At 30.6% G+C, this 19,323-nt stretch overlaps 1 protein-coding gene across 1 annotated transcript; it reads left to right on the top strand.

The window, feature by feature from the left end:
- Positions 1–6,123: 6,123 nt before the first annotated feature.
- LOC107031958 (UDP-glycosyltransferase 75C1-like) lies at positions 6,124–7,557 on the top strand. Its single transcript, XM_015233485.2, has one exon. It carries the CDS (start codon positions 6,124–6,126, stop codon positions 7,555–7,557), a length of 1,434 nt encoding a protein of 477 aa, XP_015088971.2.
- The last annotated feature ends 11,766 nt before the right edge of the window (positions 7,558–19,323 follow it).

Below are 19,323 nucleotides of genomic sequence, written 5' to 3'. Positions count from 1 at the left end.
AACCTGTTTCCCAAAAGAGTATGGTGTGGAGGCTTGAGTCCTCATAGATGTGTTGGGTGATGTTGTAAATGATTTTTGTACTTGTTGTTGTCACCTGTTAAGATTAGTTGATTTTGTGATATTATCTGAAATATATTGCTTTCTATTTTGAGTTGGCCGATGATACCTACTCAGTACTCGTGTTTTGGTACTGACCCCTACTTGTAATTGTTTTTCTCTGTTATTTTTGGAGTGCAGTAAACGTGCCATCGTCTTCAACTCAACCGCAACTCTAGCCAGTCTTCATCACGTCGGATCTCAGGGTGAGCTAATGCTTCTAGCTTGGACTGGATCTTCTTCTTCATGTCTTAATGCCTTGAAGTTCCGGCATGGACTAGCTGTTTATTATTTTAGCTTCTTAGATATTCTTAGATTTAGTCATTTGAGGATAGATGTTCTTGTGGTGATGACTTCCGGATTTTGGGGATGATAAGTATTAAATTTTAGAAGTTATTAATTGATTCCTTTAATGAGTTTTAAGTCTTCCGCATTATATTCTGTTTTATTATGGTTGAAATGTTGGGATTAGATTGGTTGGTTCGCTCACATAGTAGGATAAGTGTGGGTGCCACTCGCGGCCCGTTTTGGGTCGTGACAACCCACCCCCTTATTCCTCCTCTCCCTGGTTTACCCATTGACGAACTGTCCGTGTTTAGTATGAATCCTTTTGTTGGAAGTTCCCATTTTATGTATGTGGTTTTTGGGGTAATGCTTCTTTTCGAGGGACAAGTTAGTGAAAGATATTCTCTGGAGTGAGTTATGGTCTTTGTAATGCTTATTTTCGTACTTATATTATTATGGTGGTTCACATTTCTTGTCCTCCAAATGTTCCATTTGAAGAAAGGGTACACTTCCTGCCAATTTAATGATGTTTTTCTGAGGGGAATACGTAGGTCTTTAAGTCTAAGTAGCCAATCGCCCCCACCATTATTTATAATATTGATTTATTTCATATATAACTCCCAAGTCTAGCCATATTTTCCTAACTGTCTCACATTCTAGAAATATGTGGGTGATCATTTCGGGAGTGCTGCATATATGGCATAGCTTACTAATTTCTATTCCAAAGTCTCTTAGATAATCTCGTGTGGGGATTCTATTTTTTTGTCACCGCCAGATGAAGTATTTTTTTTATTTGGGCGTTTTGGTAACGAAATCCATGTAAATTCATTTGTTGGATGAGGGATTTCAACATTGTTTTTAATTTGAAAATGATATACGATGCTTGTTGTTAGGACTCCGTTATGGCTAGGCCTCCATGTGGCTTTGTCCTTTATTGCTCTGTTTGTATAGGTACATTGTATGAGGTTTAATGTTTTAATTAACTCAAATGATATAGGTCCTCTTTCGTCATGGACCAGTTTTGAGGTCTCTTCCGTTTATGTGGAGTGGGCCATGTAGTAGCTCTCTCATTATTATATTGTTAGGCAGCCATCAGTCATGCGAGATATTCACTCCTACCACGAGGTTTTTCAACTGTCTACTTCTATTAACCTTTTCTACAAACATTCCATACTATCACAAAGTTTTTTCAACTATTAACCTTTCATATTTAGAAACTGTTATGAAATATATCTTTATTTTACTAATTATTTTTGTATTACCTGCATGGAAATTTGTTTATAAGGTTATTACATTATAAATTTTGTTCAAGCTAAAACTTATTTAGAAAAGTTGTTCATTTATCAAATTATAAGACAACATTAACTTATTTACTAACTCAATATTTTTTTCATTTTTCTATTTTAGACAAAATTTATGTTTTTTATATAGAAGTTAAATTTAAAAAATAGCATGATTTTTAAAGAAGCATAAAAAGAGAAGATAAAAATTAATGCAATGAAAACACTCAATTTATCCTTAAGAAAAGTAAGAAAATAAGCGTTTGTTAGCAATGAAAACCCAACTAAGAGTCGGTGAAGAATCTCATAGGGACAGATATAGTGCAAAGAATTTAATTCTAAAATTAGTAAAGTAACCTATAGCCCATACATACATGTCTGTACCTAAAATTCAATATTTTTATATGGTTATATTCTTAATCCCTCCTAGTAAGGAAAATATATGTCTTTAAGATTGTATTGCTTAAATTACATACTAATTTCAGGATGACAAAATTTATTATGATAAGTTATACCTTCAATCTTTCAGTTCCACAAGTATATGATAATTTCAAATAAAACAATTAATATTTTAATCTCACATTTCAATAATTGAGCTATTTAGTATTATCTGTATTATGTGGTTTACCCGTATAATTCAGTTCGGTGTATTACTTAACACAAAACAGACATATGGATGAAATCTCGCTCGCCAGTTAAGACTACGACCTTTAGTAGAAATCCTTAAGTCTCAATACAACCTGACAACATAGGTTTTAAGGTCACCTGTCAGACCAGGACTGACACCTTAGTCCGCTTTGGACATTAGCTTAGCTGATGCACATTAGATAATGTTCGTACCCTGTCAAAGTGAAAAGCACCCTTTCAACTGGTGTACAGGTTGGATTTCATTTAGCTGAGATGGAGTATGTAGATTAATAGTATCTCCAACAGTTCAGTTTCATATATTTTATGACCTTGTATTTTAGTTTACCCAGCATAGTGTTGATTGGTTACATGCTTATAATAATTACTTGGTCATTGCATCAACTAGTTTATTTCAGTTTTTATATTCAGTTCAACATCTTAGATTTATCAAGTTTAGCTTGTTAGATTATTTTTCTATCTCACATATTAAGTATATCAAAAGTACTACACACATACTCTTTTTCGCTATATTGTCTTATAATTTAGATTAATACTCTCAGTATCCAACTCGCAAATAGTACGATTTTTGTATCATCTCAACAACTGAGCTTGGCGAGTCCTCATCTTTCAAGGACAAGAGCTATTGTTTTTTCATTATGTTAATCTTTCAGTTTTAGATAGTTCGAATTAGTTGGAGGGTTGTACCAATAACTCATCTTAGTAGAGGCTTTCAGACAGTCACACGGTAGTTTTAACTTTATGATTTTGTTCAAATGAATTCTATTTTGACCACTAAGTTGTTTTGGATTTATCTCAGTTTAGCTTATGCATTAAATATCTTCAGTTATTATTTGTATGAATCATATTGTTATGCAAGACCATGGGTTAGTTTGGCCCACTTTTGGTTCTAAGCACCATTTTACCACTACGGGATAGTCTCGAGTCGTGATAAACTGAGAATGTATTTGAGAAATGCTTTTAAAAAAAATCAGTTAATTCACATTATCATTTTAAAAAATAAACTTCATCAAAATGAAAAAAAGAGCTTATCAAAATGATAATCGGAAAAAAATGGAAACAAAGGGGGAAAAGAATTTCTAGATTTATCTCCAAATGAAACTGCTTAGAGCTCAAATACGAGGACTGAGGCAAACAAGATACCCATCTTGCTAAGTAGGAAAACCTAGGGGTGGCAAAACCTATATAATCAGAGACGAGACTATGAAAGTTTCATGATCTAGTACGTAGAAATGGCTTTCTACCTTTCATGGAGAATTTTGAGCTAGTTTTTACCTATTTAGGTCAAATACATTTTGTATGGACTGATCCGACTGGACCAACCCTCTTAGTTTTTTGTTTTTGTGATTGTATTGTTGTCCTTGTGGCTAATTTAAAAAAAAAAAAACAAGGCTCATATGAAAGGTAATATGAAAAAATTATTGTCATGTTTAACTATTTAATTTGAATGTATATTCAATTTAAACTCTACATCGCATCAATAATTTCTTATATATATTTATTCTTTTTGTCTGGTATTTCTTGGAGAAATGTTAAATATTCTTTTATTAGGGATGAAAATTCTGTACACAATTTTGTTTTTTCCGTTTATAATTAAGGTTGGCGAAAAGATTATGCAAATTATGTTATAAAAGTATTCATGTCTATTTCTCCTAATGGAGTTAATTCGGTAAAAAATCTTTGATTGTATTTAATTAATTCCTAATCTATATATGTATCTTTTCTTTAAGGGAAAGAACAAAAATTCCATAAAAATCAACATTAGCATAAATATTAACCCAAGTAATAATAAATTAAAGGAGATGCAAAAGATCTTTAGTCATATAATCGTCAACACCAAGTCATTATTATATAAAGAGAAAGCCGAGGCAAAGTGAATGAAAAATCATAATTTCAAAACCTTAATTAATGAAACTCAATGGAAGTCATGTAAATAAAAAAATAGTTTTTTCAAGACCTAGCTTTAATATGTAGAATTTTATTTTTTTTCACCTCATACCTGAACCAATACCCAATATGCATAAATCATAACCATTAACTTAAAAATATTCTTGTCTTCTATAACCCATAAATGTTGATGTTGTTGCTAATTTGAAATTCGAAACAACAAACACAAACAATTGAAGTGTAGAAGAACTTTTGAGAGCGTTTGTATGTGGAATAGAATAGTAGAGAAGAAAATAAACAATAGTTCATGATGAAATGTAATGTTAAGTTATAAGATTTTTTGTGGAGAGGCGCGGTGGTTAGATGCATGAAGAACATGAGTATTTTGCTTAATAATTTGTTAAAATCATTCTGAAAGTACCCGTTAACTACACTACATTGCATTTCATAAGTAAATGGATGTTTTCGAATGAGTTTGAAGGAATAAAAATTTGTAATGAGCGTGAAGGTGAAATTCAAATTATAGTGATCGATGAAAATTATAATTTAAGAGATACAAGGCAAATAAGATTGATTATTCAAAGTGAATATACATTGTCATTTTACTAGGAATGATGATTTACTTTTTTTTACAGAATTTTGTTCTAATTATTCATTAAGGTTGGTGAAAAGGTCAATAGAACTATAAGGAAATCATGTCTATTTCGCCAAATGAAACTAATAAAACTAAACAATTTAATGTATTTATCTATTTTTATATCTTTTGTTTTCTCGAACTAAGTAGTATCAGAATTTATAATTAAGTAAATAAAAGTGTGTCTTCTATAAATGAAAAAATTATTAGATTCGATGTACAATCATATATTTCAACATCAGAGCTGACAAAAATTACTATTCTTGAGTACTCTCACTCTATAGAAAGACTATAGTGTAGAAAGACAATATATGTGCATTATATGTTAAAAAAAATTTCTTCATGTGCTTACTTCTTTATATTCTAATACTAAATTACGTTATCATGTTCTTTTTATTTTTTAAAAATACTAATTTACAATCGAATATGTATATGTCATGCTTTTGGATCTTTAGTTTGTTACCACGCAACATATCTGATAATAAAACGTATTACTTACTATTATTATGTTTTTTTTGTTTCTTAGTCTAAAGTACAATATATTCATACATTTTTTGAGTCATTTTTTTTACTGAATGATAAAAATGACTAATAAAACATTCTAGTTGCAATCATTATGTCTTTTTCTCGTTTTTTAGACTAAAGTACTAATGCATTTCTTGTATCTTTCACTGAATAATAATGATGATTCTCGAGATAACAAACATGTCATACTTTTGTATCTCTAATTTGTTAACACGCGTTATATCTAATAATAAAACATATTACTTGATATCATTTTTTTTTTCTTAGACTAAAGTACTCATGCATTTCTTGCCTCTTTTTACAGAATAATAATGACGATTCATGGAAAAATAAAAATATTTGATTTTTGCATCTCTAAATTGTCAGAACATGTTATATTTGGTAATAAAACATATTACTTGCTATCATTATATTTGTTTTATTTTTACTTACTATAAAGTATTCATGAATAACTTGTTTTATTTGTTGCTGAATGATTAAGTTTATTTTTGGAATAATAATAAATACAAATACTTTTTGGAGCTTCTAGAATGTTTGAGTAAAATATCTTTTGATATTTTTTTTATTTGATAAATATTTATATAATCTCAAAACTTAATAGTTAAGATAGACATTTAAAGAAATATAATAAAATTCCTAGATTTTTTTATATCTAGAACAATCTATTTACTAGTATATATATGTCTGACCTTAATCAGTTGTAACTAAGCAAGTTCAAAAACGCCTTTTTTATTAAAAAGATTCTCCTACCTAAAATCCTCATTCTCTTTCATGGATACTTCTTTTTTCACCACCCAAAACATGAAAAATTTGAAGATTAAAAAATCTCATGTTCTTATAGCACTATTCCCTGGACAAGGCCAAATTAATCCATGTCTTCAGTTTTCCAAGCAATTAATCAATTTAGGCATTGGAGTCACTTTAACCACGAGCCTATCAGCTTTCAGTAAAATAAAAAACCTCCCAAATGTTGAAGGCTTAAGCTTTGCTCCTTTCTCTGATGGCTATGATGGACAATTCCAGTTAAGTTCAGTTGATGATTTTCATATGTTCTATTCTTCAGTAAAGTCCCGTGGGTCAAAATTCATTTTCAATTTGATCCAGTCAAATGCAAAAAATGGTACCCCTTTTTCACATGTCATCTACACTATAATAATGGAATGGGTTGGTTTAGTGGCCAAAAAAATTAATATCCCATCTACATTATTTTGGATCCAACCTGCCACAGTTTTTGATGTTTACTACTATAGATTCACGGAGTATTCTGATTATTTCAAAAACAGTGATGCTAAGGATAAAATAATAGAGTTACCAGGATTGCCCCCACTTAGTCCCATTGATCTTCCTTCTTTTGTGTTTGATAACGTGGAGAGTTCCAATTGGGCAGTTAAGTCTATTAAGAGGCAAATTGAGATGTTGAGTAGTGAAGAAAATCCAAGAGTTCTGGTGAACACTTTTGATGCTTTGGAATCTGATGCTTTGAGAATTCTGAAGCATGTGAAGATGGTGGGAATTGGGCCTTCAATCCCTTCAATATTTATTGATGATAATACTTTCCGAGCTGATATGATTGAGATTCGTTCAAAAAATTATATGGATTGGTTGAACTCAAAGGACAAGGGATCAGTTATCTACATAGCATTTGGTAGTTACTCGGCAATATCAACTCAATTGATGGAGGAGATTGGTCACGGATTGTTGAAATGTGGGAGGCCATTTTTGTGGGTGATTAGGGAAGGACAAGATGGGGATAAGATGGAGGATAAGTTGAGTTGTAAAGACGAACTTGAAAAGCTGGGGAAGATAGTGAGTTGGTGCTCGCAAGTGGAAGTTCTTAAACACGCTTCTGTTGGTTGTTTTTTGACTCACTGTGGATGGAATTCAACTTTAGAGAGCATAGCATCTAAGGTACCTATCGTGGCATGCCCACTCTGGAACGATCAAGTTTGTAATGCAAAACTCATTCAAGATATTTGGAAGAATGGTGTTAGAGTTAATGTTAGTGAAGGCGGTGTCGTGAAAAGAGATGAGTTCAATAGATGTATCACAATTGTGATGGGGGACGGTGAAGAAGGGAAAGAATTAAGAAGAAATGTCAAGAAATGGAGTGATTTAGCTAAGGAAGCTACGAAGGAAAATGGTACTTCAAGTGTGAATCTCAAGGATTTTGCGAATGAGATTTTACTTGGTTACAATGAGTACTGAATCACTTATGAATAGATGACTTCAATAAAATAGCAAGTATTCAATAAGACTTTTTAAAAGTTTTTTTTCGTTTCAGAAAAAATAGTGTATTTCTTCGAAATTATTCATAATGGATTTATTTTCTGTTTCTGAAATACTTATATCACTTTCTTTCTTACTTTATATTTTTGTTTTTTTCATTAATTTCTTATTGTTCCACTTTTAGTCATTTTAAGTAAATTATGTTAATTTATTTTTTTAAAAAAAGTGTCCTTTAATTTATATATTTTTTAAAAATTTTACATGTGAAAGACTATTGTGCGTAAACATAAAAAAATTATTTTGTTTAAGGTGTCACATCAGCACAAAAGGTGCACGAATATACGAAACAAGAATTAGTTCAATGAATAATAGGACCCTAATAAGTTAACAAAAAATATATTTGGCAAGACACTATTTTGACGTGAAATGACACAAGCAACAAATAGGAGAAAATTTGAGGTAATTTTGTAATTTCTCAAAAAAAACTAACTTAAGGGTGATTGGGTAAGTTCATTAATTTTTTATACCCCAATTACCCTCAAAAGTAAACCACTATTCTTTAAAAGTAAAAGCACTTCTGAAGAGTAGACTATAATTATTACTTTTTCGTTCACACTGCCAAAGAGGTGGCTGACCATATACTTGTATGAGGCTCCATTTAATTGTGTCATATGCAAAGTGTTGGGTCCCCAGAAATGACTCAAATTCATTTTTCTCTCTCTTCTTTACACGATTTTTTCTCTTTCTTACCTTTTTTTTTTTACTTTGTTTTCTTTGACTTTTATTTTCAAATTAATGTTCCAAATTTCTCTACTTCCATACTTACATAATTTTATTCATGGAAAATATGAAATCCAAAAAAAAAGTATTCATTTTATTTCACTAATGAATAGATCACTTTAACTTTTATTATTTTTCTTGCTATTTAATTTTTGTGGAATTCTAAAAAATATATGATACTAAAGGTACATCTACTAGGATCCTTCAAAAAAAAACAAAAAACAAATTACGCATTATCTAAAAATTTAATCATTTTCATGAAATATGATAAATTATTTCAAACGATTTTATTTTCTTACAATATTAAAGATTTAACGACGATATATTATGATGTCTTGTTAATATTTAATTTAAATAAAAATAACCAATTAAATTACGAGTCATATCAACAAGAAAAAGCAATCTAACTACTAAGTAAATGCAATAAAATTTGATTATTATAAAGAGAAGCACGTGAATACTAACAAAGAGAACAGTTTTTTTTTCAATTTTGAAGAATGTTATATATAAAATCACTACAGACCGTTTATTAATAAAAATAATAGAATGAAAAAATGTTATCCTAAAAAATCAATGTCTAATCTACTATCAAGGAACACAAAAATTATGACATATGCATGATCAAGTTATAATTGTGTAATACAATTAGTTATGGTACATATCAATCTTTGATCAATTTATCTTCATATTTTTAGGGTTATTAGACTATATTTATTGATAATATCTCATTTTAATCTTCCTTGTGGTATTCATTAAACAACTGATATAATGAGACTAAATAAATTTTCTTTCGTAATTATGATTGAATGCTATTACAGAAAGAATAGTTAAAGTTTAAACAAATAGTCAATAGGTCACGAGTTCGAATCTAGACTAGGTCCCAATTTTAAGTATTTTTTTAAAAAAAATTAGACTCTTTGAAGCTTTTAAGATTTAAATAATTTTTAATTTCTTGTTTTTTTGGTAAATAAGATTGTAAATGTGTATATTTGGATCCTTTTAACAAAAATTGAAGATTTTTCATTATTATAAGTCGAATCATTATGATGAAAATAGATGAAGAGGATATAGTATTATATGAGTTATTATGTTCCCTCGCAAAATTTTAAAATTAGACTCTTTGAAGCTTTTAATATTTAAATTATATATATTTGGATCCTTTTCACAAAAATTGAAGATTTTTCATTATTATAAGTCGAATCATTATGATGAAAATAAATGTAAAGGATATAGTATTATATGAATTACGTTCGCTCACAAATACAAGTCAATTTAATGTGATTATATTTGTATGATCAAGTGATAATTGTGTAATATAATTAGTTATGATACATGTCAACCTTTGATTTATGTTCATATTTTAGGGGTTATTAAAATATATTTATTGATAATATATCATTTTAAATTCTCTAGTGATATTCAATAAACAACTGATATAAAGAGATTAAATAAATTTTTCTTTCGTAATTATGATCAAATGATATTGCAACGCGAATGGTTAAAACTTAAATGAATAGTCTTTAGGTCACGAGTTCGAACCTATGTTAGGTCCCAATTTTAGGTATTTTGTAAAGAAAAATATTAGACTCTTTGAAGTTTTTAGAATTAAAATAATTTTAGTTTTATATTTTTTTGGTAAATATGATTGTAAAAGTTTATATTTGGATTGTTTCACAAAAATTGAAAATTTTTTCATTATTATAAGTCAGAATCATTATGATGAAACAAATGTAATGGATATAGTATTATATGAGTTATGCTCCCTCACAAATACAAGTCAATTGAATGTGATTTTATATGCATGATCAAGTTTTAATTGTGTAATACAATTTGTTATGTTACATGTCATCAGTTGATCAATTTATCTTCAAATTTTAGGGGTTATTAGGCTATATTTATTAATAATATCTAATTTTAAATTTCCTTATGATATATAAAGAGACTAAACAAATTTTCTTTGGTAATATGAAAGAATGTTATTGCAGCGCCAATTGTTAAAGTTTAAACGAATAGTTTATAGGCACGAATTTGAATCTAGGTTAGGTCTCAATTTTAGGTATTTTAAAAAAAATAGACTCTTTGAAGCTATTAGTATTTAAATAATTTTTAATTTTATATTACTTTGGTAAATATGATTGTAAAAGTTTATATTTTGATTGTTTCACAAAAATTGAAGATTTTTCACTATTATAAGTCGAATCATTATGATGAAAATAAATCTAATAGATAAAATATTATATGAGTTATGCTCCCTCACACATACAAGTCAACTGAATGTGATTATATATGCATGATCAAGTTATAATCGGATAATACAATTAGTTATGGTACATGTCAATCTTTGATCAATTTATCTTCATGTATTAGGGGTTATTAGAATATATTTAATGATAATATCACATTTTAAATTTCCTAGTGATATTCATTGGTTAACTGATATGAAAGGGAGTAAATACATTTCCTTTCATAATTATGAACGAATGATATGGCAACGCGAATTGTTAAAGTTTAAGCGAATAGTCTATAGGTCACGAGTTTGAATGTAGGTTCTGTCCCAATTTTAGGTCTTTTTAAAAAAAAATTAGACTATTTGAAACTTTTAGGATTTAAATAATTTTTAAATTAATTTTTTTGGTAAAGAAGATTGTAAAAGTTTATATTTGGATTGTGTCACAAAAATTAAAGATTTTTCATTATTATAAGTTGAATCATTATTATATGAGTTATGCTCCTTCACAAATACGAGTTAATTGAATGCAATTATATATGCATGATCAAGTTTCAATTAGGTAATACAATTAGTTATGGTACATGTCAACCTTTTTTCAATTTATCTTCACATTTTAGTAGTTATTAGACTATATTTATTGATAATCTCATTCTACATTTATTAGTGATATTGAATAAACAACTAATTTGAAAGAGAGTAAATACATTTGCTTTCGTAATTATGAATGAATGTTATTGCAGTGCAAATGGTTAAAGCTTAAACGAATAGTCTATAGGTCATGAGTTCGAATCTAAGTTTAGGCCCCCAATTTTAGGTACTTTTTAGTGCTTTTTTTAAGTCTATAGGCCACGAGAATTTTTTAGTTTTTTTTCAAGCCTATCGTATGCACCATCGAAATCTTTATGATTTTGGGACAACAAATTATGATCCTCATCTAACCCCAAAACAATATTCAATACTTCGTTTAATTGACTATTCTGACTATTCGGATCCATCTTGTTAAAATTATATAAATCTAACAACGAAAAAAAATCTTGAACAACAAATGAGTCAACAATATAAAATCAAACTGATGAGTGAAGTAAAGAAGGAAAAAAAGTAAAGAGAGAGATAGTAAATAAGAAAGAAAAGTCAAAAGTGGTTCCTTTTTTGGAGGGAAAAAATAAGTGGTTTTGGAGACAAAGGTCTATTTGGTCATTTACCCTTGTCTTGCTTATTCATACCAAAAAAGTGTCTTACTGTTTAACAATGTTCTTAAGTTAATGTGTGTCAATGGAATTTCAGTCATAGTTCAAGAGGGATACTTATGCATAATCAAATATGTACTTATGTCATACTTTTTTAAGTCTACGTAATATCTACTAATAAAACGTACTACTTGCTATCATTATGTTTTTTTGGTTACTTATTACTCTAAAGTACTCACGCATTTCTTTTTTGTGTTATTTTTTGCTGAATAATAAAGTTAATTGTTGGTATAACAAAGAATTCTAGATACTTCTTTGAACTTCAAGAAAGTTTGAGTAAAATATCTTTTGATATACTTTTATTTAATAATATTTATATTATCTCAAAATTTAAATATTTAAGGTAGATGTTTAAAAAATATGATAATATTTTTAGATTTTTATATCTAAAACTATTTACATACTGGTGTAAGTATGCTTGACCTTAATCATCTTTCACCAAGTCAGTACAAAAATGCTTTCTTCCTTTACAAAGGTATCCTTCCCAAAATCATCATTCTCCTTCATGAATACCTCTCTTTCACTACCCAAAATGTAAAAGATTTACAAAACGAAAAAAATCTCATGTTTTTATAGAACTATTCCTGGTTAAGAAAAAATTAATAAATTTCTTCCATTTTCCAAACTATTAATCAATTTACGTATTAAAGTCACATTAACCATAAGTCTATCATGTTTCAGTAAACAAAACTCACAAACGTTGAAGGATTAAGCTTTTTCCTTTCTTTGATGACTATGATGGAAAACTCTAATTAAGTCCAATTGATGAGTTCCGTTTGTTCTTTTCTTCTATAATGTCTCGCGGGTCAAAATTTATTTTCAATGTAATTCAATTAAATGGAATATTAAGGTACCTCTTTTTCACATGTCACCTGCACTATTATTATAGAACAGATTGGTTTAGTGGAAAAAACCAAATCCATCTACATTATTTTGGACCCAACCAATTACAGTTTTTGATGTACTATATAGATTCAGAGATTATACTGAATGTTTCAAAAATTATGATGCTAAGGATAAAATAATAAAGTTACCGGAAATGTCACCACTTAGTCCAATTAATTTTCGCTTTTTTGTGTTTGATCTGAGAGTACCAATTAACCAATTAAGTCTATGAAAAGACAAATTGAAATGTTGAATATTGATGAAAATCCAAAAGTTCTTGTGAACATTTTGATGTTTTGAGAATTATTGTCACGCCCCAAGCCTACACCCTGGACGGGCCGGCACTTGAGAACTATTGTTGTCCCCAAACGAATCCTTGGTCTGGCTCAATACGCTAAGCAGAAAAGTTTACTCAACATTTGAAATAACTCAAAAGATAAGCTTGTGTAATTAACTCAAAATGTTGTAAAGGAACATTCAACTGGCCAAACAGGCAACTCACATCCTTAATAATTTAAAACTGAAAATGGAAAAGATGCATGAACTTTCAATCTACCTATCTATCTATCTATCTATGAAGCTTCTACAAAATAAAATAGATGTCGCGACCAGACTCATGACATCCTAATAATAAAATAAAATGACTGAAAGTGAATAGAGGATCCTCTAAAAGCAAAGAGACTCACCAAAAAGCTCTGGAACTCAACTGGATCAACGAAATGCTGGATGCTGATCCTCGTTACCTATATCTACATCATAAAAGATGCAAGCCAAATGGTGTCAGTACATGAAATGTACAATCATGCAAGGGTAATCTAAACATGACATATGCTTGAGCGTAACTGAAGAAACAACTTACCTCTCAACTTAACCTCAACTCAATTAAATATAAAGAAATAATAGTATTGCAATATAAAGAAAAAATTTTGAAATACTAGATGGTAACTCAATGTATTTGTAAATACATTATAACTCGGTTTGTATGCAAAACTACAAAGTAAACTTTGTTTGGGAGATTCTCTAACCGATAATCATCACTATGAGCTATGTGATGATACATCGTCTAGACCATGCTGCCAGAAAAGTTATATACTTTGTCGGGGTATAGAACTCCTCAACTAAGTGAATCCACTAGCCTATGCTAGAAAATAAAAAGGAATCGTCTAAAAAGTATGACCCTTTCTACCCATGTTGGCTATATGGTTTATGGGGGCTTTGAGTTGTTAGAACTCCCCCTCCCCATATCGGTGCTCAATACTACTCCCAAAACATAACTTAGCTCATTGTGTTTCAATGAAAACATTTCCTCTTCCTCAACTTTCAGATTATTAATCAAAAGTCTTAGAGATAATACTTAAAACTACTCATAAACGCTTCTGAAAATCGGTGTTTCCTCTCTTCTTAAATGTATAAACATTTTATCTTGGGAATACTTAGTTCCCATATATAATTTTAAAGAAAATGAACTCAAATCTACTCTTCCTCAAACTCAAATTTTCAAGTGTAAAACAAGTTTAAAAGCTTTGTAAAAGACTTCTTAAAATGACTCGAAAAACACTCTAGACTTATCTCTTAACTCTACCTTGAATTTGAATTATGAATTCAAAGTTATGATTGGAATTATTTCTATATGTTTAAAAGTAGTTTAGAGTAGTTCGAATCAATTAGAAAACCTAGGTACAATTCGAGGGAACGTACACGGTAAGAAGAATGAAAGGGTATGGGACTTGGCGACCCAAGCACGATGAATGGTGTGGGGAGCAAGCCCCTAAACTACAATAGGTGGGTTGGGTGCATTGAATGGCATGGTGCGCTAGGTCCCTAGCTACATCAAAACCATGGGGTGCACTGAGTGGCGCGACACCTCATGCCCCTGCCAAGAAATCGATAAATTTTCTTGCTTCATTTACATGCCTAACTCCTCTAGATACGAACAATTCTTCTCAAAATCTTATGGATTATTAGACACAAGGTATTTTCCGTTGGTCGTGCCTTGGCTGAATTTTCTGCAGTTCTGGGGGTGGTTACAGGTGGCCCAACATGGACACCACCTACAGCCCGTGGGTGGCAACCATGCGTTTCACTTCCAACTTCTGGAAATCTACTGGTTAGTCTATTTTTGCATACGGGTGTTGTAGTTTAGCATATGATTAGAGCATTAATTGAGTGGGGAAAAAATTGCAAGGCCTAGTGGGAAAAATGAAAAGACTAGAATACCTTTTTATCAAACGAATCAGATGCCTTAATTAGAAAGACGTCATTTAAATGGATATAACTTATTACTTCGAGCTCAAAATTAAGAAAACTTGACAGATTTGGCATGAGGACTCAAATACTTTACATTTGGTAGGTCATGGGCCACCTAACTCTTTATGTGTTCAATAAAAGATATGGTCGTTTGAAATTTACTCAAGTAAATCTCATATTGAAACTCAATTGGAAAGTAAGATTTCAACTCAATTTTGTGGTAGAGGATTCTAGTGACCTTAATTTATATCCAGAATCATCCCCCGCACTAAATAATTGAAGTTAACACCTATAAAAAATTAAGTGTTACTCCGTAAAATCTTATTCAGAAACGAAACATGGTTCAAGTCTTATCTTAAAATTTTTCGGGCTGTTGTATATTAATTGAAAGATAAATACAAATATAGAGGGGGGCATCAATCAAAAAACCTTGAAGTTTCGAGTTTTTATCTAGGCTGAACATATTCATTTTGAAACGGCCAAGTGCATCCTTGGGAAGGTCGCTTTCACTAAAGTAGGTTTTGTAACTCTGAAGAGTGCATGCATGCTTGGCTAGAACACCTTGCTCTTCAATGTCTGCTAGTCATTACATGTTAAATATTTATCGATACTCTTTAAAATATTTTTAGTGTTTTATTTTTATAGTTATAAAAAAGGATTTGGTGCATTAGTCGTACTAATAATGCATTTGTCTAGATTAGTATGGGCTTTAGTAAGCCTAACAAAAAAAGTACCCGCTATGTATGCCTCTAGATTTTCCTAGACAAACATCGGTGGAACTTCCAAGCAGCAAAAATAGTTGGCTTGTGCCATATTAGTTCCATCCTTTTCTAAAGAATATTTCACTTTCTTTGCTTCACGATACCTATGCTGAATTTGGGTCCCCCCCTTCCCTCTATATTAGAACCTCCAATCATACAATATATTAGAGTAAGTTGGGTGTGGTCATTCTCGAGGAGGGAAAATATATCCTCACGGTTGATGTTGATTTCTAGTGGCGTCAAATTGTTGTTCAATGCTAACTCAATTCCCTGTAGTAGTACTATCAATTCTGATTTTAAGGAATTTGTAGCATAAAGGTTGCTTATATAACCTAATACCCCTTCTCCCTTTATATTCCTAATCACTACCCCTATTCCTCCTCTCCTCGGGTTAGCCATTGACGAACGATCTGTGTTTAGAATGAATCATTTTGTTGGAGGTTCCCATTTTTATGTATGTGGTTTGTGGGTTATTGCTTCTTCTCGAGGGACCAGTTAGTGAAAGATAATCTCTGGAGTGAGTTATGGTCTTTTCAATGCTTATTTTTGTACTTATATTATTATGGTGGTTCTCATTTCTTGCCCTCCAAATGTTCCATTTGAAGAAAGGGTACGGTTCCTGCCAATTAATGATGTTTTTATGAGGGGAAAACTTAGGTCTTTGAGTCTAAGTAGCCAATCGCCCCCACCATTATCTATTATATGATTTATTGCATATATAACTCCCAAGTCTAGCCACATTTTCCTAACTTTCTCACATTCTAGGAATATGTGGGTGATCGTTTCGGGAGTGTTGCATATATTGCATAGCTTACTAATTTCTATTCCAAAGTCTCTTAGATAGTCCAGTGTGGGGATTCTAATGATATACAATGCTTGTTGTTAGGACTCCCTTATGGCTAGGCTTCTATGTGGCTTTGTCCTTTAGTGTTCTGTTTGTATAGGTACATTATAGGAGGTTTAACGCTTTCATTAACTCAAATGATATAGGTCCTCTTTCATCCCGGACATACTTGGACAGGAATGTTCCAGTTTTGAGGTCTCTTCTATTTATGTGGAGAGGGCCATGTAGTAGCTCTCTCATTTTTATATAGTTAGGCAGCCATCGGTCATGTGAGACATTCACTCCACCACGACGTTTTTCAACAGTCTATTACTATTACCCTTTTCTACAAACATTCCATACTACCAGAAGGTTTTTTGTACTATTAACCTTTCATATTTAGACACTATTATGAAATATATCTTTATTTTTACTAATTATTTTCGTATTAATTGCATTGAATTTTTTTTATAAGGTTATTACATTATAAATTTTGTTCAAACTAAAACTTTTTTAGAAAAGTTGTTCATTTGTAAAATTATAGGACAACATTAACTTATTTACTCAATCAATATTTTTTCATTTTTCTATTTTAGACGAAATTTATGTTTTTTATAGAAGTTAAATTTTAAAAAATAGTATGCTTTTTTAAAAAGCATAAAAAGAGAAGATAAAAATTGATAATGCAATGATAACACTCAATTTATGTAACGACCTGAGTCTACACCCTGGACGTGGCCGGCACTCGAAGATCATTGTTGATCCCAAAGGGAACCCTCATCCTGACTGACTACAAGTAGAAGATTAACTTAAGCATGCAAAAGCTTAAAACTGAATAAAAATCAAAAATTCAAATACAAAACTTTAACTTAAAAGATTAACTCTCAATAAAATAATATATTAAACTCGCCATAAAATAGGTAACTTATGTCTTTAAAACATTTAATAAAATAAATAAATAATACAGACTTCTTAACTAAACTGACTATCTATGAAGCCTCTAACTGATAAAGATGGAAGTTGGGACAAGACCCATGACGTCCTGACTAAACTGAAAAGTAAAGGAAATCCTCCGGAAGCAAGGAGGCTCACCATAGATAACTCGAACTCTCGGATGTATCAACGAAACTCCTATTGAAGATTCTGAATACATGTGTCTGCATCATGAGAAGATGCAGGCCAATTGGCTCAGTACGTGGAATGTACGAGCATGTAAGGGGAATTCTAAAGCATAACATAAGCTTGACCTTGGTAAAAATGGAAACATACTTACCTCTTTTCAAACTTACTCAACTCAAGGAATACTCAAGGATACTCAAAACTACTCAAACTTACTAAACTCAGAAGTACTCAAGGATAAGAAACTCAACTCCGAGATTAGATAGTCAACTCAAATATTAGATACTCAACTTCAAAGATATCATACTCGACTCAATGAAGCACATATCAACTCAAGATACTCAACTTAAGGTACTCAACTCGAAATACTCAACTCTTGATACTTAACTGAACTTATTTCGATGTAAAGCAGTTTAAAACAAGTGCAATATAAAGAAAACATTTTTAAAAATATGATGTCAACTCATAATCATAATAGCATAAAAGACATACCATGATCCCTCTCAAAGTCTACTTGTGCAATGCATGAATGAAGTCACATACCATTATTCATACTAAGCAGAACCCTTTGAGGAATAATGCATTAACTATTGTGGGAGTTTCTCTAACCGAAAACCATCACTATGATTCTAAGTGGTGATACAACGTCGTGCCCACGCTGTCACAAGTGTCCTATACTTTGCCGTCATATAGAACGCTTAACGTAGTCGATCACTAGCTTAACTGAAGTGATCATCTCAAAAGTATGATCCTTTAACTATCCATGATGGCTACATGGTTTATAGAGACATGAGTTAATATGAACTCGCATCCCACATCAGTCCTCAAGACTACTCCCAAAAATATACTTAGCTCATATGTTTATAAAACAACTTCTTTCTTTAGTTTGATATAATTACTCAAAACTGCCCTCTTAAACAGGTAACTGCTCTTGAAAACTCTTTCATAAAACATATCAAAATCATATTTTAATATAATCATTGATGACTCGAGAAGTCGTACTACATAAACATTGATGGTATATCTAGATAACATACTGCTTAAACATTGATGACATACTCGATTGTCATACTAATTATATTTTGGGAACTCTTTCTCAAACTCATCTTTTTTCTTAAAAGAGATAGTACTGAAACTACTCAAAACTCTTTTGGAAATCTCAGTTTTGTCTCATCTTAAATGTAAAACATTTACTCTTACGAATACTTAGTTCCCATATATCATTTTTTTAAAAATGAACTTTACTTTTAATCTTTATTCAACTTCAATGCTTAAGTCTTAAAACAAAGTTAAAATATTTGTAAAAGACTTCTTAAATATGGTTCATATCGAATTATGGACGTGAACAACTTAATGCAAGGTTTTCAATAACCATAGATATAACTCAATACTCAAGTCTTAGAACTTGAAGATAGAACTCATCTCAAAGGTACTCAACTGAGGGAGTTCATGCGAAAGTTATGGACATGAATGACTCGACTCGAAGGTCTACATAACTAAATGGAACTAATGAGTAGAATGTCAACATTATAAAATTAAATTTATGTTTTTCCTTATTATCTTTGGGTATTAACAAAAGTTTAAAACTTAAGTTTAGCCCACGCGAAGCGCAGGTAAATTACCTAGTGTGTGTGTGTGTCTGTGTGTGGGTGT

The sequence above is a fragment of the Solanum pennellii genome, chromosome 1 (genome assembly GCF_001406875.1).
Source record: "Solanum pennellii chromosome 1, SPENNV200".
NCBI lineage: Eukaryota > Viridiplantae > Streptophyta > Magnoliopsida > Solanales > Solanaceae > Solanum > Solanum pennellii.
This window is presented reverse-complemented; position numbering and strand designations above follow the sequence as displayed.